Raw genomic sequence first — 25,190 nt, forward strand, 5'->3', positions numbered from 1 at the left:
ATTATTCTCGAGAGGGTGTTGTTAAACTTCATGAGCGTGAATTACATACGTACGTTGGCCATTAGAAATAAATGCAACTTCACTGCCAGCCATGACACAAGGTGATATAGAATATCTGTACATAATTCTGCTCAGATTCCGGAATGTCATTCAATTATACTGTATAATTATGAAGATATGAGAGCGGTTATACTGACATTACCATGGTGAGAAAAAAAAAATGATTACTTCTGACGGAAATACAGCTTCCGGCTTGCAGGGACTTCCCTATCCGCACGTGTTTAGCTGTTGGTATTTAACCTCTCTGCGTAGCCGCCCCTTATAGTGTTTAACTACAGCAAGTAGGATGACGGAGAAAACACCGATGATGACTCCCAAGCCGATCACCGAGTTCATCCACGCTGTGTCCTGCTCGTTTTCACCTGTGGCTATGACAGAAATGGTACGATATCATTTGTTTAACCATCCATTTATTTATTTATTAATTTATTCATTTATTTATTTGAACATATTTATACAGGATTAAAAATGATCAGCTAAAAGCTGTTTTACATCGAAGTCCTGTATAAAACAATGCAATTTCCTGTACAGGGGATTACTGTAAAAAACAAAATCAAAAGACCAAAACATACAAACATTTTGCAGCAGATTTAAAACATCATCATGCTGTTTGTTTGTTTGTTTTTCGCAATACATCGCATGTCTGCATGAAGAGTTTTCTGTTAAAGGTCGTGTTTGAAACCTTTGGGAGCAATGATTTAAAAAATGTTGAAGATATCACTTTTGATGCATAATTACTGTATGTGCAGGTCAGTTGTATCACAAAACATCGTACGATTTTTTTAGTTTTTGCAATAAAGCCTAAAATAGGAGACATCACTATTTTTCTCATGAAACTGTAACTATAGACGGTTTAGTGTGGATTTTTTTTATTACAACTATTGTTCACATTTTGTTTGTTAACAATACTTAACACCGAATATACTGGTTCATATTTTTACATTGGTTGATTCTATACCGAACTCACATTTTAGAACTATTTTGAAGCAATAATGCTGGGTTTTTGTTTAATCTGCAAAGGGCAAATTATGCCTTTGAAGAGACACGGGTATATTATGTCCTCACAAGTCCCTGTTCCTACCAACGTATTTTGATGATTCAAGTATGCTATTAACATTTTGATAGACAGCTATGAAAGTCCTTTTTCGTTTGGATATGAATGGGATGATTAATTATGTTGTCTGCATGGAAACTCGGGCAGCCAATTATCTTATGGAAAGATGCACCTCTTAACCGTTGTTTGATACAAATGAAAAAGCAATCACCAAAAAGGAACCAACAATTCCACCACCTCTACTGTCTATCATACTGCCTCTAAATTTACACACTGGGCCCCCTTGTACATGACGTTTAAAACCATGATAACTTTACAATAATACATGTACTGGTAATTCTGTAATCGAAGATAACATCCGTAGTAATGAACATTTTGTCATAGCCAATTGAAGCCAAGAAATTACCGATTGTTACCATTCCCTGCAGACCTAATTTTGAAATTACTATAATATTTTGATTCAACGGACCCCTTATGTTTATGTATATAACTCGTTTAAATTGATGAGGTTTGTAGTAATCAATATGAGTAGGGAATAGGGGCAAAAGCTTCATCGAAAACAAAACAAAATGCTAATCTGAAAAGTGGCAATGTAAGACCTTGCAAGCTTGCAAGCTATTAATGATAGCTTAAATGTATCTAGAATTAGATAAATCTTTATTTGAGAAGTTCCCTATTCCCGATCTAATATTGAAGTTTGCCCTACATCACACACACACACACACACACACACGCACACACACACACTCACACACACACACACACACACACACATGATAAGCACCATGTCACCATGATAATTTCTCTCTATCTCTCTATCTTGGGTTTGTGCTTCATGAAGTATTTTTTATACATACATTATACACTGTTGGTCAAAAAGACGGAATAATTTTGTATTGAATTAAAGTCAACCGTTTTGTTTGCATTTAAAAGGTTGTCTGTAGACAAGGTGGTATGTTATTGATTACGTGATGTTACCGGATTATTCAGGTGACATTTGAACATGAGGAATGTGTTATTTCGTAACAAAGTTACCGTGTGCAGACTATAAAGCCCTGTGCAGTTGAAATATTGCCCTTTTTGCTGATTGTGCACCGTGTAGAGAAAGTTTATTTTTTTCCAAGTTCCCTGTACTGTTTGCATTAAAAATCGGTACTGGGAGTCCACCTAGACCGTGCCTGGTCCAATGCTCACGGCAATGCGTGAGAGAGAAATAGCTAGCGCTTAGGCAGGAGGGCTACAAGCAGACTCGTAGGGCCTATAGGAGAAATCCTAAGGATTTCACAGTCTCTAAACTCCTTAAGCGTAATCGTAAGAGAGGAAATGTGCTGCCATGGAAATCACCAGACTGAAAACAAGTAGAGATGATCGCCAACTGTTGAATCTTAGCCGCAGAAACAGGAAGTTACCCCCGAGTCTTCTTCAGCGCTTGTGAAGGAGACATCATGGAATCAACGTCTCAAGATCAAAGTCAATCTCAGATTGATACAACATATAGCTACAGAGCACGATGATTGGCTAGATGTCCACGCCTGATGGTTCGCCACTGGGTAGCTCGTCTCCTTTAGGCCAGGCAGCACAGGACGCTTCAGCTGGAACTTTGGCAACACGTTATCTTCATGGACGAGAGCCGGTTCTTCCTTGACCGTAAAGATGGGAGACAGCGAGATCATATGTTAGCTTGGGAAAGCCTTCGGGATGACTGTGACTACGAAACGACCCAAGGAGGAGGCCCAGCGATGGTCTTGGCAGGAATCCATTACGGAGGAAAACATCACTAGTGGTGGCACCACTAGTGGCGTTTACTTATCAAGTCTATATACAGGGAGATATTGGAGTTCCACTGCCTTCCATATGAGAGCCATGAGTATGGGTTCAATTTCCTACTGCGGGATGATAACCCTAGACCGCACAGGGCAGCTGTAGTAAGAGAATTCCTAGAGGCAGAGGGGGTTGAGCAGTTGCCATGGCCAGCTTGTTCGCCAGATATTAACCCCACAGAACATGCATGGGATGCCCTAGGCCGAGCCATCAACGGCAGAGACGTCATTCCTAAAAATCTGCAGGAGTTGGCAGCTGCGTTGAGGAAGTGTGGGAAGCCATACCTGTCGACGTCATCAACAACCTGGTGGACAGCCTGCCACAACGCCTATGCGCTCTGATTCGTGCTAGGGGTGGATATCCCCGGGGTGGACATTCCCGATTTTAGTGAAATCTTAAGAACCATGACTAAATTTGATGTGAACTTGTCAATGGAATCACACAAAAAATTGTCATCTTGAAAATTGAATGACGTTTAAAACAACTATTCAGTTAATAAAGTTTTTTTTTTTGTAAAATTGTCCATGTTTTTTGTCATGCCCATAGTTTATAATGATTTAGACATATACTTGGTAATATCACTGTGATAGTGTGTAAACTGCATGATAACAAAGTTAAGTGATTGACATACATCAAACATATTATTTTACAAGCACATTGTAGTAGATATGTCGTTAAAATCTGAGACCAAAAAAAATTCCACCTTTATGAACAACAGTGTACATGTATAATGAAAACGATCGATCAAAAAAGTCAGAAAAAATATAAAATGTGTAATCCAGTTATATGATTTACATCGGACTTTTGATCCTTGCCCAGTAATTCCTCCTATCTGCTCTGTCTTCGAGATTTTGTCTTTCCTTGTCATTAAGTTTTGTATTCTTTTTTTTTATCAAATCGTAATCGCACAGTGTTGGTCACTTAAATTTTTCTAATCCTAAATATTACATTCTATCATAAGGTATTATGATGTATTAAAAATCTCAGACGCGTGTACATTCATGCTTGCGTAATGTCCACATTTCGGATTATTTGAAAGACATTTTTGCTATTATCACTGTTATTATTATCCTTCAAGAGGATCTTCGAGGAGTGGCAGAATCAGAATATTTACCAAAGTGCGGCAAAGCAACCGCAGATCCAAAACGAATCGGACCGGCATGCTTCCACTCCAGCTTGAGGTTTGACGACCTCGCGACGCGAGAATTGTTGTAACGAAGAGCCACGTGTCTTCTCTTTCTATCACCGGTGCTGCAGGCTTGGCAGAAATTTTCATCTGTTGACGTGTCGTGGCAGACGATGACCGCACAGTGAATCCACACCTACCAAAGATCAACAGCGATTGTGACACAGGCGTTTTCTAATTAACACAGTTATGGCGAAACAAAACATCGTGTTTCTTTTAAAAAAGGACACGGCAATCACGCAAATCACCTACAAGCGCATGTAGGCCTAAGTGTCGTATTACAAAGCGAAAAGTTACAAGTTACGCAATATGTAAAAGTTACACACACACCCACACACACACTCACACACATACATTAATACATTCTTACGTAGCGCATTTTAGACTTGAAAAAAAAATGAATGCGTTTTACAAACAAATCATACCATAACACAAAATATAACAACAAAAATTGTAATTTACCAAACACAATTATAATTATTATGAGACCGTGCATCACAAAACAAACAAAAAGTCGCACCCCTTGATTTCACGTGAGGACTCACAACAGGTGAAATGGGTCAACTAAGTCAATCTTGAGTTTTTCATATTTTCTGAAAGAGCAATCTTTCTTCTACATTATTCTGTAGTTTGGGATCATGACATGAATGGGAAAGTGTATTTTCAGCAGTTTTTCTACAACCCCTTTTTCGGGGAGAGTAGAATGATCGGGTATGTATTAGAAGCCCCTTTTCATTTCTTTTTGAAATCCTTTGTACACTCTTCACTTTCAAGTCTAATAACTTTTGAAAAGGTAATGCTACTGCTTGGCATTAATTGACATTAATCATGGACAGAATGTGTTAATAGAGCATGCTCAATTTCAATTTAATCTGATAATCCCTCCATTGTTGTTGCTGCGGTGGTTGAAATTCTATGTTTTGTCCCTTTCATAGCACAGCTAGCAGTGCTTGGTAAAGATTAAGCGCTTGAATAGACCCACTACTTCAAAGCACTTTTCCAGAGTGTGTGCTTTCTTTCCGGTATTTAGATAGGTTAGGGGAGTCCATTTGAATTGAGTTATACATCACTTTAAAGCTTAACGTCTGCTCTTTCAGAATCTGCCCTTAACTAAAAATCCATGTCTGGCGACTTTTAGTTTGTTTTGTGATGCGGGGTCTCATATAATAATTATTTCTTATACGTACATAAAGGGTCAGAATTGCTAATACATCTGACATAATCACATCAATAAGTTCGAATTCAACAAAAATATGCTATTTTGTATAGATAAGTTTTGAGTTTTTGTTTGAAATTGTCTATCGGCATCTGACTTCTCAGTGGGTCTGGCAGAGAATTCCATAAAGTTCGGCAAAAGAAAATGCCCTCTCCCCATAAGACGTTGTACGGATGGTAGGTACAACAAGTAAGTTTTGAGCAGAGGATCGGAGACATCTAGAAGGCTTGTATGGGGTTATGAGTTCTGTAATGTAGTGCGGGGCAGTTCCATGTAGTGCTTTGAAAGTGATGAGGATGATCTTGTATTGGATACCTTATGGGAAGCCAGTGTAGATCTTGAAGGATTGGGGTTATGTGTTCACGTTTCTAGTCAAGTGTAACAAGGCGGGCAGCGGAATTTTAAATTCTTTGAAGTTCGGAGACCTGCTTGTACGGGAGCGCAATGAGAAGACTGCTGCAACAGTCCAAATTAACTACAAGATTGCCAACAGTCAAAGAAGGGAGTTCCTTACATGACTTCATGTGGGAGCGAATGTGAAGCAATTCCATTTTACTGTCATTTAGTACCAGAGATTGTTGGACATCAGGGTCAACACAGGGCCAATTTTTCAAGAGTGCGTTCCATGTCAACTGGGTCTACAGTGATTTACAACTGTGTCATCAGCATACATGGCTCAGATGAAACCATATATATATATATATATATATATATATATATATATATAGTATATAAAGCTGTTATATTACTCTCCAATAATTATTTCTTATACGTACATAAAGGGTCAGAATTGCCAATCAGTGAAGGAGCTACACTGTTGCTATAAATGGTCGAGACCCCTTCTCGCAGTCTATATATATATATATATATATATATATATATATGTGTGTGTGTGTGTGTGTGTGTGTGTGTGTCACAAGCACCTTTTATGCTAATTAAAAGTGCTTATTGTAATCATTACAAGAAGTCATTGACAATGTGTACAGATAATTACTTGCCTATTCAGGTAATGTGAGAGTAAAAGACGACGTCGCTAATAATCGAGATGACTTTATTGTCACGACGTGGTTTAAGTTATTAACATACCTGCATTTCAACATCACCAACGAAGCGGAAGGTGTTTAACTTGAAGTAAACGTTGGCGTCAGTTGACCCATCTGTGTTTGAAGCGTCCTGACCGCTTTTAACTGTGAACTCAAAGGTATCATCAACGACATTGCAGCTAGGGGTAGAAAAGGGACGAAATAACCACTGTTATTGAGTCTGGCCCAAGTGACACGACAGCAAGCGGATTTTATTTTCATAACCATAATTGCAATTAATATAGTACCAATACTGATGGCAAGAATAGAAACTTTAATTTCACTTTATAAGTTACGTAATTAGGAAAAAAATAACAATGTACGTAATAATCATGTAATGTATTGAAGGTTATGTATGACACATGAGGGGAGGCATGTAGGGGCATGATTAAACAGTAGCAACCACACCGTGAAACCAGGATCACCTAAAAAAAAAAACCACAAAAACAAAAAAACAAAAAAATAATGAAAAAAATATTTGAACAGACATTTTGATTTGATTTTGATTTCAGTTTACTTATCAATTCTATAGCATCAAGGGGATATAAATTTTTGTTCGATCACGAGTTACACATGTAGTTATTGTTTATGAATGTAAACGAAATCAAAAGAAATGCAATAATATGGGATTCTTAAAACAATGTGAAGAAAATGAAGAGATACTTTTATCATACAGAAGAGCTATTGCTTGTAGCCTTCATGGAAAATTGACTAACTTCATTACGGTTACAGCTGACATCAACAACGGTTTAAAAAAAGACAGCTTAGGTATTGTTTTCAATAAAAAAAGAACAGAATATGTGAAGGAATATTACCCACTGCTTAGGTCAAACAATAAGATTTAGAAAGTCAATCGTCATTCAGTTTCGATTTTTTTTTAATTGATTCCTGAAAATTGATAGAATTGAGATCTATAATCTGGGGATTAAAATCTACAAGTGAGGAAAAAATACCCGACACAAAATCGTTCATAAGATCTAGAGAGATGAACAAATAGAACATAGCATCATTTGATGAGAGCGCAGCAGCCTGCATTATTTTACTATATATGAAGGTGTATTATACGGCTCTACTGCAGGCTCCTAGAACACGAATATATTGGAGAAAGTATCATCTGATTCTGAGAAAAGACAACAATCTCAGAGGCTGTCAATGATTGACTTCGTAATACAATTAGTAATCCATTATTGTTTTTTTTTGTGTGTGTCAAACGCTGTTATACCAAGGTGACATAAAACCGTATACTTAAAGAAGCCAATGGAAGTCGCCACACTTTGAGAACCCATGTTAACTCCTTCCCAATGTTTGTCCCCCACATTGCACTTCATAAACGTGGTAAATAACTCCCTTTGTTTAATTAAATATGCTCAGAAACCAACCAAGAAGAGCCAAAAACAGAATGCGAATTGCATCAATACCCATATAAATGACATCACGCGTGAACGGATATGTATTGGCACAATAAGACGTCCCTAGTGAAAAGCAAGTCCACATGGACACAGGTAAACTTACGGACACGCAATAAAAAAACTTAAACAGATACAAAGACAGACATCCACACACAACGCCTTGCGATATTTCCATGCCGACATTAAATTTGGCTTCAGATGGCCCACACGTACCTTTCTTCCAGCAGCGGATATGATTCATCTCGTATCTCATCCTCGTCTGGAGTGCCCCAGCAGCTCTGCGCCACGAGATAGTCTGTTTCCACATTTGTATCTAGCGAGAGCTGGAAGTAGAGCGTTCTGTCAATATCGATGTCGATTGCTTCATCCTTCGGGTATCGATTGCTGAACGACGAAGTATTGTAGATCCCGAAATCGATACTATACACACCGATCTCCTCCAGGTTCTTTCCTATCACGTAGTCGTATACGGTGTACCGGACTGCTCGCACTTCTTGGTTTCGCTCGTAAGAACACTTCAGTGGTATTCTCACCTCATCCACCCTTGTCACGATGTCGTCATAATAGTTGTTGATAACTTGATTCATGTAAGTATCGTGCGTGCTATTTTCCTACGAAATGGAAAATAAAGTATGAATAGACACCTTATGCCGCGTTCGAACTTAATACTTATACTAAAATCTAGAAATGCAGTCTCTCTCCTCTCATGACCTGATTACCAGCATGACCAGTATGCAGAGCAAATCGGACATAGTCGTGATTGTCCAGTGCTTTGGATATTGTCATGCACTTGATGACCTCTAATTACCAACATCTATCAAGTATAATGACACGTTCAATTTCTTTCACATGTAATAAAAAGACAAATATTTCAAACAGTACTGAAGGAATCACAGACATGGTGCAAAGGTGAAAACATTGTATACAACTGTTCAAAGCAGATAGTAGGAGAAAACAGAATGATTTAAGACACTGTGGACATACAAAGACCAAACGACCAAAATATGATTCTTATAATGATTCTTATAAAACTGTTGTGAATGAAAAAGGCGAGAAAATTTGTAATCAAATCTAGGGATATTCAATGCGATTGGATTACCCTGGAGAGTAAAGGAACAAAATACTTATTTCCTTGAAAGAAGTTATCGAGAAACTCTGGTAAAAGGTTATGCATTTATGAGAACATAATAAAACAGTCATTTCATAGTGATGAAGATGACACTAATCTAGATATTCTTGGGAACTTCTCAAAATCTTACCTTATTTGAAGAAGTTATCACAAAAAACCGAATGAATCAATTTGATTGTCATGATTGTAAATAAGATGTGAAATAAAGGCAGAGTGATGAGATATCCAGAGTCATATCACTTCAACCACTTTTAAACAGCTGACAATACAGCTGTCGCTATCCGTTGACTTACATCTCATAGTTTAATTGTTCATCGAATTTACATGCCATTTTCCGGGATGAAGCCATACTATGATGATTTCATCATTAATGGGTGGGAACGCAATGACTATTATGGATACATCCTTAACGGAGGTGTGATTACATTATTAACACTTATGGAAGTGTTAAATAAACCTAAATTCTTAAATCTGCTTCTGTTTTCCTCCCCCTCTCTCTATCTGTGTGTGCTTGTGTGTGTGTGTGTGTTTGTGTGTGTGTGTGTGTGTGTGTGTTTGTGTGTGTGTCTGTGTGTGTGTGTGTGTGTGGGTGTGTGTGTGTGTATGTGTGTGTGTGTATGCGTGGGTGTCCATGTTCTTTATGCACGGGCGTCGTGACTATCAGGAAAAAGAATATACTGAAAGTAATGTCTCAGCAATGTCTCTGTTTGCAGACAAGGACATCACTGTGTTGTGCAATTACTCGTTGAGCTGCCATGCCCAGTAATGACGTGCCGAGGTTACCTTCTACTTGGTGCATGTGCAAAAATTTTCAGTGCTGATTGTATGTATGTATGTATGTATGTATGTATGTATGTATTTGTGGATGTATGTATGTCGCAAATCAATTCAAGCAAGGAAATCGAAAGCTGCATCCGTAGACAGTGTGATAGAACCGAGGTTACTCTGCGGCCTGTCTTATAAAGACTTGTGATAGAAATCAATCGCAAGTTTTTTTGAGAGCTTCAATGCAAGTTGCGATTGATTTGGGGACTTGTGATTGATTTGAAGGCTTTATAAGACGGGGCCATGGTCCCTATTGCTGCATCACTTACAGTTTTGTTCGTGCCGCATCCGGTGAGCGTGGTGTTAACGATTATCATGTCCTCCCGGACGAATCCTTGACAGTTGAGATCGCCCTCAAGTCCGAGATCGGTAGGACCGATATCACCGAGCAATGCAATCGGGATCTCAACTTCCATGCTCGTGGGTCCACACGTCAACATGATGAGGTCATACAGAGACTTATCTGGAGTCAAAAACACAACATTAAAGGTAAAAGGCATTGTCAGGATATTAATGACGCCGGGTGATATAGATGTAATATTAGAGCATGGATCATGTCAAATGAACAATCAATCAATCAATCAATCAATCAATCAATCAATCAATCAATCAATCAAACAAACAAAGAAACAAAGTCAAACAAATTAACATAACCATGGAACATAGTTGACATGAGCACTGTATTTATCAGTGTGTATAGTATTACATTGAAATGTAAGTTCACCTGGGGCCATCTTCCTAGTCAAGCTCTGCTCATGAAGATGGTCCCCTGCACTTCTAATTTCAAGTAATATCGTATATTGTTATTCTTTGAACCTAATTGATTTATTGTTCCTTATCGTGCAAGTTACTTAGTTTTTGGTGCATGGTCCCGGTGTTTTAGTCAATTAATGCGTACGCGGGCGCACGGCTCAAGTTTCCTATAGAGACCTATGCAACCGACTTCTCTTGGGCGCTTACGCTTTGGCCCACTTTCCCGAGTCCGAAGAAGTCCGATCCACTGTGTCAGTGGTCCGATCACAGTTCGGCTCATGATTCGGCTCAGGGGGATGACAGACAGCTTTAGCAAATTTCTTTTGTGATGTCATAATAAGAAGCACATATGCACGCACCCTGGCATTACTGCAGACTGCGTTATGCGCAGAGAAGACAACGAAGGCAACGTTACTTAGCAACACTACGCACTTTACTCTTGATGCAGCTCAATTTCGGCAATCTTCGTATCAATGCTAACGGTGATCGGCAGTAGCATCAATAGCGCCATCTATACTACCGGGACTATGCCCCTTTAAAGTTGTTGCATACTTCTTCTCCCCATATGTTTTCTTATACAATTGTACTCCAAAATACGTATGAAAGCGTTGGAACAATTACTATGATATATGACAGACTGTCAAAATTTGTTATTCATTGTAATTAAAATGGAATGCAGATGTAAATTGACTTGACCTTAACTGAACTGGACATACCTTCTTAAGCTTTCTTTCTCATGTGAAGAGGTATAAGGGTCAGGGGTACAAAATTAATGTGTATAAATTTGATGCAGGATTGTAAAGCTAACAAAGAGACGCTACCAGCTTATCAAAACTTCCGTTCGTAATTAGTTTTTACGAATGCTGAAAATCGGTTTTTGACACGTTTTAGTGCTATGATTGTACAAGAGCTCAATGCGTCGGGTTGTATGGTAAAGAATCTGATAAATCTGTCCATAGGCTTTTTGAAGTTTGTTGATGATAATTGTCATGGGTTGCATTTGCATTAGCACTCGCAGCTTGCTGTAACAATTTATATCTCACCTGTACAATTTGGCATGATATCTGACCACTCTCCGTCATTGCAGGTGATTTCCGGAGATCCTATGATATCGAATCGCTCGTTGCAGTAGTAAGTCACTTTTGTTCCGTGGTAGAAACCGCCACTTGGGGTAAGATCCCTGGCACCATTTGCCGGAGTCCCAGGGTCAGGACAGTTTGCTGGAGGAGTTTTGAGAAGTCAGAATAACTCAGTAATGGGAAATCAAGAACCAGAACTAAACCCGCACTATTCTCAGACACACATCGTTGGTTTTACGAAGTCTCATAAAAGGGATGGACCGTTGGTGAGGAAGTGTCATCAAGGAATAGTGACCTTTTTGCATTGACTTTAGGTACAACGCTACACCGTGTTTGAAATGACGTAATGTAATTAAGCATAACGATTAAATTCATTTCAGTGATTAAAGGCCCTGTATACCTTTAGGCAATTGTTGGGAGCAATGATTTTAAAAAAATGTTCAAGAAATCACTTTTGATGCATATGTGTAGGTCACTTGTATTACAAAACATCCCACCATATGCAATTTTTGCAATAAAGCCTAAGGTATAAGGGGATAGCATTATTTTTTTCTAATCAAACAATAACTGTAGACGGTTGAGTCTTGAAACATTGTTATTATAACTATTGTTCACATTTTGTATATTTAAAACTATTTAACATCGATTAAACTTGGTCAAATTTTTACATTGGTTGTTTCTATCCCTAAATCACACTTAAGAACTATTTTGAAGTACCAATGCTGTCTTTTACTTTCATCTGCAAATGGTGAATTATTCCTTTAACCATATCAAAAAGTTATGGACTTCTAGATTTCAGTTATTCTCATGGTATGTCAATATTGGTCGCAACTACCTAGAGATAGAACCATTGCCTCACAAGTTTTCATATCAGAGTCTACAGAGTTTGAGCGTGAGACAGAACAAGGTCTGTCGATATTAACTGCAGTCATTGTTTTCTATTACAACTCTGCTTTGATTTTGAAATAAACACTAAAATAAGTGAAGATTTATGTGCAGGGCTATCGGAGATTTGCTGATCAACACCTTATTATAAAAAATTATTATGTATCTGATCTTTCTGTTACCTATACCATAATTCAAAAATTCCATATTTTTTCTTGTCTCCCACATCATGAATGATATGTTGATATTTCTGCCACTCATTTGCTTTGAGTTTGTTTTGCTTGATCCTGCCCTTTGACAATAAAACATTGACTACCATAGCAGGTGACGTTGCGTCCGTCGTCGAGTTCGCCGTCGTCGCACTCTAGCGTGGTTGAGGGCGTGAAATCGCCTACAGTGTAGTTGGTATCACACGTGATCGTAAACGGCTGCGTGTGGTAGACAGACTGCTCTTCTGTTGAGTCCGAGTTCTCCACCACTGGTGTAACACAGTCCCCTTGATATGGCATCACAAACAAACAGAAATAACAAACGTCAGGAGGTCAAGTCAGACACATCTTTAATCCCTTCATAACCATGATCTAATAGTGTCATTAAAACTGCTTTCAGACTGGTTGCTAATGAAATAACAGAGTTACTGCAAAGTTTATCGGGCCGGAAGGTGGGGTATGAATAAAAAAAAAAAAAAAAATCCCAGGTGATTGAAGTTCAGAATCATGTGACAATTTCAACTCACCGACTACCCCCCCCCCCCCTGCAAGAAAAAGAAAACACTTGAAGGTGATGGGGAAGGCTTGTAATCGTTTGTATTATCATTGGCTTTGTATGATTTAGGAACATCGTAATTCAGCATATGATGATGATTCAATTCTGGGATATAACGTACTTGTCAGAAGACTACAGTAAGATTAATGAACAAAGCATGTGGTGAGATAGAATATTGATATTCTAACCACTCAGAAAGGTTGTTTAAAAAAAACCAAAAAAAAAAAAAGAAACAGGAAGACTAAAAACTTGTGGGAATCTGAAATGAAACCAAACTTACTGTAACACTCTTCTGGCGCCGGTTCGAATTCGCCATCTTGGCATGTGATATTTTGCATGGTGTCGGTTCCAGTGGAGAAATCAGTATCACACGTGATTGTTACGGGAGTTCCGTGGTCCACCGATGGTTTGCTGGTGCTGTAGTCCGAATTTTGTATTATCGGTGGCAGGCAGTCAGCTGCAAGGAATGAGAAAACCGACATTTCTGTTATGAGAAGCCTGCTCTGACTTTGATATAATTGCGATTATTGCTAATTCATGAGCTTTAATGCATTGCTGATGAGGATATTCATTTTGTTGTAGTAACAAATGCTATATACTTGGTGCACAGAACTGGTGAAGAACTGATAAATATTTCATAAAGCAAGATAGGTAACAGATTTGGACAAGAGGCCAACGATTGCGGTAATATGTGACCGTGCACCTCAAAACGAACATAAAGTCGCACACACTGATTTTGCGTGAGGACTGAAAAAAGGGTGAAATGGGTCAACCTAGCCGAACTTGACTTTTTCATATTTTCTGAAAGAGCGGGTCTTCTTTTACATTATGCTAAAATTTGGTATCATAAAACGGGCAGGAAAGTGTGCTTTTTTAGCAGTTTATCTCGAACATTTTTGGTAGAAAAGTGTGATTAGGTGTGTCTTTAGAATCCCTTTTTCATTTCTGAAAAACCTTGTCCACACTCTTCACTTTCAACTCTAATAACTTTTGAAAGGATAGTGCCACTGCTTTGAAAGTTGGCATCAATTATGTACAGAATGTGTTAATTAGGCATGCTTAATTTCAATTTTATCTGATAATCCCTTCATTGTTGTTACTCTGGTGGTTTACTTCCTGTTTTTTGTCCCATTCATCGCACAGCCAGCACGGTTTGGTAAAGATCAAGCGCTTGAATAGACACTGTACTTCAGAGCCTCTTTTCTCAGTTCCCACTTGTCCTGAGTTTGTGCTTTATTTCCAATATTTAGATAGGTTAAGAGAGTCCATTTGATTTGAGTTATACATCATTTTAAAGCTTAAAGTCTGCTCTTTCAGAATATGGTCTTAACTAAAAATGCATGTTTGGCGACTTTTTGTTTGTTTTGAGGTGCAGGGTCACATATGATAGCAATAATTATGCCAATTTATGAAGCGCATACATATTACTAAAAGGGAATAAATAAGTTACTGTCAGTGTAGATGAATGATTACTGTTTTATAGAATTAAACTTGAATCAAAATAACAGACAGGTAATACGGAAAACGTGTCTACCAAGACAAAGTGGAATAGCGGGGTTCCAAGTGCCGTCGTTGCAAGTGACGGTTTCTTCACCGACCAGCGTGTAGTTAGTATCACAGGTGAAGGTAATACTCTCTCCGCTGTAGAATGGCGGCGAGTTTCCACTGTATTGTCCGTGTTCGATCTGAACATCTGGGCAGTTAGCTGGAAAGATCAAACACATCTTATTTTTCATAAACTGCGCAAACAAGATACCTCAAAAGCACTCGAAAAAATAAAAACACTCGAACCGTATACAATGTACTTCCATCAAAGAGAAAACGAAAATCCAATTACATGCACTAAGTCTACGCTTACACCAAAGCTCGGTGCCAACGGCAATCATGGGCCAGGCCTCGCCCACCTCTGGAGGTATAGTCTCGTCCCAGCGACGGCTTAAAGGGATCGTACAGTTTTGGTGGAGACTTAATTTCAGGTTTCTAACACTTTTTTTTAGATAATGAGAAACCTCTTATGGAATGTGAAAGAGCGTGTGATTCTATGATGAATTCAACGCTTATTTGATGAAAATTGGTTTTGTCGACGAGAAAGAATGTTTTGATATACATTGACGGCTGGCCAACGCTGAATGTTTTTCGTGATTATACTGTAACCATAACTACAGCGAACATTTTGAAGTATGTCGGCTCTGAAGGGTTATTCGAATGAGTTGCCCATTGTTGATGTAATTTCTCCTCACCAACAAACAATAGTCAATGTGAAATTTTGTGAATGTGAAGTTTATACGCTAATAAGGAATGTATATAAAAAAACCCACTGTGATATTTTAACAATAGCAATATTCTATCACACCGAGTAATGGGCTGAAAGGGCTTTCCATCCCATGGGTGGCAAATAAATGAATACAAATAAATAAAAATACATATATACACTGCACGGGTATATCATGACAATGATCGATGAAATTTTCAGCATAATTTCTGAGATTCATGGGCGCTTTTGTATCTGCACACTTATAGTTGGTATGAAATTCAATTTTATGTTGACCACATCTAGATTACCAGAGTGGCAAATGGAGTTTTATATTCATACGGGAGGATTCCTTTAAAACAAAAACAAAATCAAAAAGGTCCGTGGAAAACAAGGTAAGATTTTCCAATCCATTAAATAGACATAATTGATCATGATTCTACGTGAACACAGAGCTGGTACACCAGACAAAAGGGCCTTCTTGTATTTTTTTTTTTACCATAACACGTTGGGTCAGCGCTTCCGAGATCCCCGTCGTCGCACGTCAGTTTAGTGTAGACCGCGGTTCCTGTGGAATAGTCTTCATCGCATGTAATGTTGAACGACACGAGGTGAAACACGTCGTCTCTTGGCTCGTTATAGTCCGAGTTGGGCACAAGAGGCACCTCGCAGTTTTCTGTTCTCATTGGTTGAATGAAAGGAAAATGATAATCATTTGTTAGACTTTATACAATGCGATATATCCTTGCCAGCTTACTCTCATGGCAAGCAAATCGTTTTCTAATAGTACATTTGAATCACACCTTTACTCCGCTTTGATTCATACTCTTATGACAAACGATATTATAGCAACCAACCAACTTACGGCATGTTTGTCACGACTTCTCAAACGATTATCTCGTGCCTACAAACTAGATTTCAAACATTGGAAGTCATTTAGAAGAAACTGAATACAAACAAGTTTCGACGCAAAGTTTGATGTGATATGTATCAATAGATTTAAACACATATGTGAAATCATCCGTCATTCTTCAAGTTATGTTGAGAAATTTTGACGGCATAAAAGTGTACATTAAGTAAAGGTTTATGCATTCATAGATGTATCACGATTCCTATGCTGTAGGTCCTAATCCAATTATTTTATCCGCAATAGCTGTTTTTCGTTTTTCCTTTAATTTAGTTAGGTCGTGTTTAATTCTTAACAGCAATGAAATTCAGGTGTGATTTTTTTTTTTCAATCTGTCTCCCTCTACATATTAAATTTGTTAAGATCCCAACTGCTGATCTGTAAATTATCAAACATGTCAGAGAAAAATGAACCAGTGGGACTCGAACCTGTCATCTACTGCTTCCCGGGCAGCGGACACTACCACCAGGCTGTCCCTGGTTGCCGGCAGTGACACGATAAACATGGAAGAAATACCCAAGCCTCGAAATTCCGAATGTTAAGGAGTCCAAGGCGGACAAGGCATACCATAAGTGAAAGAAAATTATTATTCAGAGGGGCGAAGGTTCAGGTGTGAGTTTCTTCGTTTGATTTGTCTCCTCTACAAATCAAATTTGTTAAGATCGCAATTGCGGATCTGTGAACAAACAATTGACAAAAGTCGTTTGTTGATTTACAGATCAGCAGTTGCGATCTTAACAAAATTGATTTGAAGAGAGAGAGAGAGAAATTGAAGAATCTCTGAATGATTTCTTTCTTTCATTTAAGCAATGAAATTGTAATTTGCTTTGACTTGAGAAGCAGAATAAATGCTATCAAAAGAAACATCAGATTCATTCAACAGAAACATTCATGGACTGACACGCTCGGACTTGGCTGTTGTTGGTTTACCTACGTAATTGGTTTCATATTTCTAGATTTCGGAATGACATGAATAGGGAAATGATTATACCATAGCAAGTGACGTCATCTCCAAGTGACCCGTTGTTACAAGTCCTCGTGACAGATTGTGAATCAGGCCCAAGGGAATAGTTGGCCCAACATTTGATAGTGACGGCAGTTGAGTGGAAGACTGGTGGTTCCTGTTCGTTGTAATCGGAATATGGAACTACTGGAGGTTGGCAGTCAGCTGTTGGAAAATGAAGAAATACATTTAAGGAAGATTTAACAATAGGGCTGCCGTGGCAAGCTGTGTGTCATAGCATGGACGCAATATGTGGTACGATTTTGATTTTGATTTTGATTTTGATTTTTTTTCCTTTAAATTCAAGGAAGCAAACAAAACCAGAAATCTCCTGTGAGACATGCCCGATGACGCCTGTAGCCTTGTTGAAGTAAACTGGTGCGAAGTAGAATCGTACGGTACGTGTGAGTGTGTGTGTGTGTGTGTGTGTGTGTGTGTGTGTGTGTGTGTGTGTGTTTGAAGGGGGGTACGTATCCTTTTTTATTTTTGAATTGGAGTGTTTTGCAACAACTCGAGGTTTGCATCATACGGTCAAATACGAAAAAAGCACTCATTGTTGGGGTATCCTTTCCAAGACATTCAAACATTACAGAGCAAGAGCTCTCACCGTAACATACAGGCGTTGTGCCATTGAAATTCCCATCTACGCAGGTCAGTGTCGTATCATCCTGGCTCCCTGTAGAGAAGCCAGACATGCAGGCAATAGTGATCTCCTTTGAGTGATACACGTCTGGCTGCTGACTGGCATAGTCGGAGAAATCAACTACTGGAGGTGTACAGTCCTCTGTAAGGAGATACGAGATAAAGAGATGATTTTTGTAGTCATGCCATGCTACATACGCGTAATTACCCCCCCCCCCCCCCAAGCTTACACGTACACGCACGAGGCAGTAACAAGGAAGAAGAAGTTAACAGTCTCTTTGTTATCATAGTGTCCATGATTCTCCATGAAAAAAAGAACAAATAAACTTATAGTAATAAAAAAAAATTCAACAAACAACTTCATTTTTTTTTCAAACAACTTCATATTCATGTAGTACTGGATTGCATGGATTATCTAGAATAAAGCCAACCTTACTCAAAGTTACTATTTCAATAATTATAGTTAGATATTATTAGTCACTTAGCCTTGCTTTAAAGAAATCTAGACAATTGTAGTGCTCTATTTCCCGTAAGATTCCACTTGTTTATCAATGTTGAATCTATAACACTGAGAATCAAAAATGCGAATACACTGTGAGACTGATGATTTTCGCAATAACGCTTAAAATGTCACGAGAAGATGAAAATTACATTACGACCGTTGTGTCGCTTGATAAAGTAATTGCTCTTTTTGTTATTCAGTATTGTTATTATTTCATTATCACAGTTATCAGCACATGACTTAGATGGCTTCCCCAAACAATATCATTTCTCAAACTGCTTACAATAGCAAGATTAACGAGATTGAAAGATCCCACAAATTTTGAAAAGAAGGCACAGGTGTTCCCAAAGCAATAACTCTCATAGTACAGTCTACTCCCGTTACAACGAAGTCCTCGGGACCGACAGTTGTCATTTGTTGTATTGACATCTCGTAATAACCGAACAAAAAGAAAATACAGAAATTGTGATGTGCGCTGCCTGAATTTGTACGTCCTTCAACCGAAAGTTCGTTATATCCCTGTTGTATAAACCAAAAGTGCACTGTAATAATATTGATCATTACGTAATTTAGGATATAAATCTTCCTGAGTCATATTATCGGTTATATCAACAGTGTGCTACAAACATTTGACGACTAAAATGCAAGCAGGATATGACAATCTTTGTAAAATTCGAAACTAAAGTACTGAAATAAAGTATCTTATCAGAAATTGTTCATAATTATTTAATGATGATATTTTATAGATCCCTTACCGTAACAGAGGAGCGGAGTTGGGGTTAGGATTCCGTTCTGACAAGTCGATGTACTGGTCTGTGATTGGCCGTTTGAATATCCGGTGTCGCACACGATGAGTATGGTCTCCTCGTGCTCGAGTAACGGGGTGGACGAGTTTGAATTGGAGTCCGGAATGACGGGTCTTTGGCACTTTGCTACCAGGAAATATAAAGACGAGATGAATATATTATAGAAGGTTGAACAAGGAAGGAGAAAACAGAGATGGAGGAGGGAAATAATGCTGGGGTTGTGATACGAAAGCAATATGGATAACGTTAAACAATGACACCCAATGAATAAGGGAAATTACAAAAACAATATAAGTATCAGTATCACGTGAATGGAATATATTCGATGTAGAAGGCATATGAATTGAGGAAATGAGGTGAGTTGCTTGGATGTCAGTCGGATCGGTTTCAGGCTGAATATCATTTCAGTTTAGTTCTGATATCGTGATCTGACACTGAAAAAAAATGAAATAACAGATTGAGGGGTCTAAGATGATTATCAGTAATCCCTTTTAGTTCCGATGAGCACATAAGGTTTCCCGATTAAAATGTCGTGTTCTATACTGTGTATGCACATCAGCTGCTTTCCATGAGGAGGTCTAAGATTCTATCATAACGCTTGCATACTTTATCAAGATACTCTCAGCACTAACATTCATTGATGGATGCCCTATCCTGAGGTGAGAGCTGTGCACCACGTGGTCGGACTTAGCATTCATATACGCCAAAATACTATAGTTATATTTATAGCCTGTTTCTTCGATGATCCTCTGGGAGTTTAGTCAGTGCACTAATTATGCCAAACTACATTTGTATGTGGCATGTTAAGTTCCACTCGGGGGAAATAGTGACTTGCGAAGCGTTTCGAGCACCTTGGAAGAGTGAGATGCGTTCTACATAAATTCCATTTAGGCCCTACATGGTCAATGAAATCAGTAATGATCATATCATCACTAAGATGCTGTCTTTTTGAATATACGTAGAAACCTCTCGCGCAAGATTTCTCGTTTTCACTTAACTCCCGCCTGTGGGTAACACGTGGTGTTAGAAATATTCATCGTCGTATATCACATCTCTGCCATACGATGGACATCACTCCTTGTGCTTTTCTTCATTCTTTTTTTATTCTCTTCCTTTCAATGAAAATGTCAAGCTTTAGACGGGTGTCTTTGAAAAATTCGTATGAACAATTTATATCACTTGCTTATCTTCTCAAAACTAGTCTTTGTCTCGTAATGTCCATTGTAAGTTGCGATGGTTTACCAAGACTTTCGTACATGCAATATTATAAATAATGATTATAATTCATACTATTGATAATGGCAGATGTTAATGATGATAATGACGATTACAGTAACAATATCAACATTTATGAAAATAAGAATAATTTTGATAAAATCAGGAACCAGTCGTGTACAACACACCAGCTTTAAATACACCTACCCTGACACACCGGGGGATCGTTGTCCCATGTCCCGTTACTGCACGTGATCTCATTTTCTCCAACCAGAGTGAAGTCGTTGGAACACTGGAATACTGCTTTCTCTTCGTGGAAGAATGGGCTTTCTCCTGCTATTATTTCGCCGTCACTTGGGGGACTGATGTCTGGGCAGTTTGCTAAATTGGAAACAAAAAACAAACATCAAAACAAGAGGCAAATTAATGCTGACTGAAAAGGAGCAATTCATTCTATGAGCTCCACGAGTGTTTAGACAAGTTATGCTCCGCATTCAGTTATTGCGATGGCTAATTTATCTGATATGTTGATATCATTTGAGCTGGGTGATGATGATAATAATCACATCATCAATACAATGTTGACGACTATACAGAAGCTCAGAAACTGTATGGCTCCAGGAGGAGATCCTACCGTAACACGTCACAGGTTCCCCGGCTAGGTTGCCATTGTTACACGAGAGTGCGGCGACCTGGGAGTCCGGCCCGATGGAGTAGTTCGGCCAGCAGGTGATGTTGAAGGACGTGGAATGAAAGACGGCATCTTGCTGGCTGGCATAGTCAGAGTACGGTACCACAGGTGGAGTACAGTCAGCTGGGTGAAAAAAAAAACACACACAAAAGAAATGGAAGGTAAAGATTGCAATAATCATTGTTTTGATTTGACATCTCACGTGCTAAGGTTTTCTTGGTCTTCTTGACATTCTGATTCATTAATCCATTCATTCCTTCATTCCTTCCTTCCTTCATTTATTTATTCATTGATTCATCCATTTATTTATTCATTTATTCAAACATTCGTTAATTCAGTCATCTTTATTGATCTGTGATGGCACATTGAGATTTTGTTTCCATTGACATTTGCACAATAATCATGACAATACAAACGCATATAACATCATTACAGTTACTTGTTATACACTTTTACAATTATTTGAGTGAGTATTAAATGTGAGTATCATGAAGTGTAACAAACTATGAACGTTTGTCTTTGCAATGCAAAGCTTGCACGTAAGAAAGTTTGTAGAATCATTTCACCAAAAAAATACAAAACGGCCAGAGTTGATGCTTGAAGTTAACCATAGTTTGCTAATATTTGCTAATATCCCAAAGATTTACCAGTCCATTGTAAGGCTCCTATATTATGTAGGCAAGGGCATGGTTTTCTTATGATGCCCTTTACCACAAGTAATCTATCGATATGTCTAAGCATGTTCTTACCGTAACAGGTGGGCAGTTCAGAAGGTGTGAGGGTGCCATCATCACACGAGTATGTAGAAGCCCGGCTCTCTCCGGTCGAATAGTCGACGTCGCAGGTGATATCAAAGGTTGAGCCATGAATTACATCCCCACCACTGGCGTAGTCCGAATTAGGCACAGCTCCGACGTCACAGTTGGCTACGAGACAACGGGTTAATATGGCGAGCTGACACTACAGTATGGTCACGCAGGCTATGGTTACAGTGATATAAATGAGTTTACTATCATTTCATCAACATGTGCACAATTTCTAAGCAAAACATTCTATTATCGTGTGTTACTATGACGATGAATTTTGTCAAAACTGAACGGCAAGTGAGTTAGTTTTACTTATTAGATCTGAGGTTCCATTAGTGCAGTTTATTGCAATGTCTAATGCGTATGGCGGAGATGGAAGCACGGTTTTAATGAGCGCAAATGATGTGTGTCTTTGAGGGAAGGGGCATAGAATTACTACTCTACGCACTGTGTAAACTTAATCCGATATTGCCACAGTCCAGTTACCCACGATGTGGGGCAACTGTCTTACTAGGCGTTACACGACAGAACCTATCCTCTACCATCATAATGTACACATCATTTTGAAGATTGCAATATTTGCCAGCTGTACAAAATCCGCATTTCTCTCTGATAAAGAAATTTATCATTTAGGCTACTTTGTAGTCTACCATTCTACGAGGGTCTGCTCCATTCTCTTATCATTAATTTGGTCATTCAAACAGAAATTATGAAAATTGATGAAAATCGTGTTATTTTTGAACACTTAACGGTTTAGTGGACATTGGATTACTAAAATCAAAACAAGACAATGATACCGTCTAATTTCGCTCACATTCTATCATATATCGCATGTTATTATAATTATATTCGTGACAATCATTACTAAGCTATGTCACAATGTGAATGGTAAGAAGGAAAGTTCGAGAGCATCGACTATCTTACCTAGACAAGATGGCTCCTCTGCACTCCAGCTCCCGTCTGTACAATTAATGGCAGCGGCTCCCACCAGAGTGTAGCCAGTATCACAGGTGTAGGTGACTACCTCCCCGTGGTAGTACGGGGAGGTATCACCCGATCTTTGTCCGTTGGGAAAGGTGGACGCCAAGACACCACAATTTTCTATATGGAGTAAAATGTAAACGTGTGTGAATATACACAGTAACAAGGAAATAATTATACAATGCTTATTGAAATATAAACATACAGTTTCATTTCGTAAAGCCTATGGTGCATATTTGAGTCATAGTCTTCATATCCGCAGTCATGTGACGAAATGGTTCCTCAGTATCGTCAGGATTGCCACGAAAATGCATGCATTTCGAGAAAAAGGGTTCTTTCGGAGCGTTGACTATTATAAAAACACATGAAGAATAAAAGAACAAAGAACAAAACAAAACAAATAAAATTACAATCTACATACACATAATAAAATATGACTTTATACTGATATCGTTTATTCAACCATGTATGGAAAGTATACCATCTCTTTTATTGTTTAAACGTAATCATTAAATCAATGGTAACATAAATATAGATATAACAGACCATTTCCCCATCTCTACTAGTTTCTCTTTAAATGATAGTATTGATAATAAATATGGTTGTTTATTGAGACGAAGAATCACTCATGAAAACATAGCCAGTCTAGGTGCTAGTTTAGACATGACAGACTGGTCTTGTGTCTTTGATACAAATGATGTAAATTTGTCTTTTGAATATTTTATGCAGAAGTTTCTTCGACTCTTGGATATCCATATTCCAAAACGTAGACAAAAACAATCTGCTTATAAAAAAATACCTAGGCTCCCATGGATCTCTAAATCACTTTTACGTTCAATAAACAGAAAGAATAATTTATATTATAAATTTAAAATGAAACCTACTGAGCAATTGAAACTTAAATATACTAGTTATAAAAATACGTTGACGAAAATTATACGTATAGAAAAGAGAAAATATTATACCAAGCAGTTATATTTGTATAGGCATGATATGCAAAACACATGGAAGGTTTTAAAGCAAGCAATGAATATATCAAATGATAAATGTAATATTACTAAAATTAGGTTTGAAGATGAAATCATTGAAGATTCTCATCAGATTTGTAATATTTTGAATAATCATTTTTCTTTAATCGGGGAAAACCTTGCAAGCAATATACCCCATTCAACGAAACATTTTACAGAATTTTTAGGTCCACCAAATTCTAGTTCAATGTTTCTTAGTCCAACATATAAGCAGGAGATAATTAATATTGTTTCAGATTTTAGTTCTAAAAAAAGTGCTGGACATGATGACATCAGTAATTTTCTTTTGAAGGGGGTAATATCTTCAATTGCGGATCCTTTAGCTCACATATTCAATTTATCTCTTTCCAATGGCATCGTCCCTGAGAGCATGAAAATAGCAAAAGTTATTCCTTTGTTTAAAAAAGGCGACAAATTAGATGTTAATAATTACCGACCGATTTCTTTGTTATGTACATTGTCCAAAATTCTTGAAAAAATCGTTCATAAAAGAACTATTACTTTTTTTAAATTCAATCATATACTTTCAAATTCTCAGTTCGGATTTAGAGAAAAACACAGCACAACACATGCATTATTAACTTTTGTAGAAAAAGTGGCACACGCTATTGACAGATCTTCGCATCTAATAGGTTTGTTCCTGGACTTCTCCAAGGCCTTCGACACCATTAATCATGATATTTTACTTGATAAATTACATCATTATGGAGTGCGTGGGAAGGCCTTGGAGTGGTTCAGGAGCTACCTCATGAACAGGAAGCAATATGTCTCTTTGAATGGGTATAATTCACAAATGTTGAATATCAAATGTGGGGTCCCACAGGGAAGTTTATTAGGTCCGCTTTTGTTTCTTGTTTATATAAATGATTTTTGTAGGTCATCAGATGTTCTTTCCTTTATTCTCTTTGCGGATGACTCAAATTTATTTTTTTCGCACAATAATCCTCTTACTCTTGTAAATACAATAAACTCTGAATTAGAAAATGTCGCCGAATGGATAAAGGCAAATAAATTATCTCTCAATCTTCAAAAAACAAAATATATGTTTTTTAGCAACTCTATAGAGAAACCACCTGTCGACATTGTTTTTGATG

At 38.0% G+C, this 25,190-nt stretch overlaps 1 protein-coding gene across 1 annotated transcript in view; it reads right to left on the reverse strand.

Annotated features, from left to right (window-relative positions):
- Nucleotides 1-8,022: 8,022 nt before the first annotated feature.
- LOC139732311 (complement receptor type 2-like) overlaps nt 8,023-25,190 on the reverse strand; it is a 36,622-nt gene continuing 19,454 nt past the window's right edge. Inside the window, exons 6-19 of the mRNA XM_071643180.1 lie at nt 23,012-23,188; nt 22,031-22,207; nt 21,225-21,404; nt 20,798-20,971; nt 19,325-19,501; nt 18,033-18,209; nt 17,414-17,590; nt 16,015-16,191; nt 14,799-14,969; nt 13,545-13,721; nt 12,816-12,995; nt 11,579-11,755; nt 10,052-10,245; nt 8,023-8,439 (exon numbers count right to left, since the gene is read on the reverse strand). Coding sequence (XP_071499281.1) covers nt 8,023-8,439; nt 10,052-10,245; nt 11,579-11,755; nt 12,816-12,995; nt 13,545-13,721; nt 14,799-14,969; nt 16,015-16,191; nt 17,414-17,590; nt 18,033-18,209; nt 19,325-19,501; nt 20,798-20,971; nt 21,225-21,404; nt 22,031-22,207; nt 23,012-23,188 — 2,732 coding nt within the window. The remainder of the gene's footprint in view (nt 8,440-10,051; nt 10,246-11,578; nt 11,756-12,815; nt 12,996-13,544; nt 13,722-14,798; nt 14,970-16,014; nt 16,192-17,413; nt 17,591-18,032; nt 18,210-19,324; nt 19,502-20,797; nt 20,972-21,224; nt 21,405-22,030; nt 22,208-23,011; nt 23,189-25,190) is intronic.

The sequence above is a fragment of the Diadema antillarum genome, unplaced genomic scaffold (assembly GCF_040938485.1).
Source record: "Diadema antillarum isolate AM-2024a unplaced genomic scaffold, OU_Dant_1.0 seq00000413_RagTag, whole genome shotgun sequence".
NCBI lineage: Eukaryota > Metazoa > Echinodermata > Echinoidea > Diadematoida > Diadematidae > Diadema > Diadema antillarum.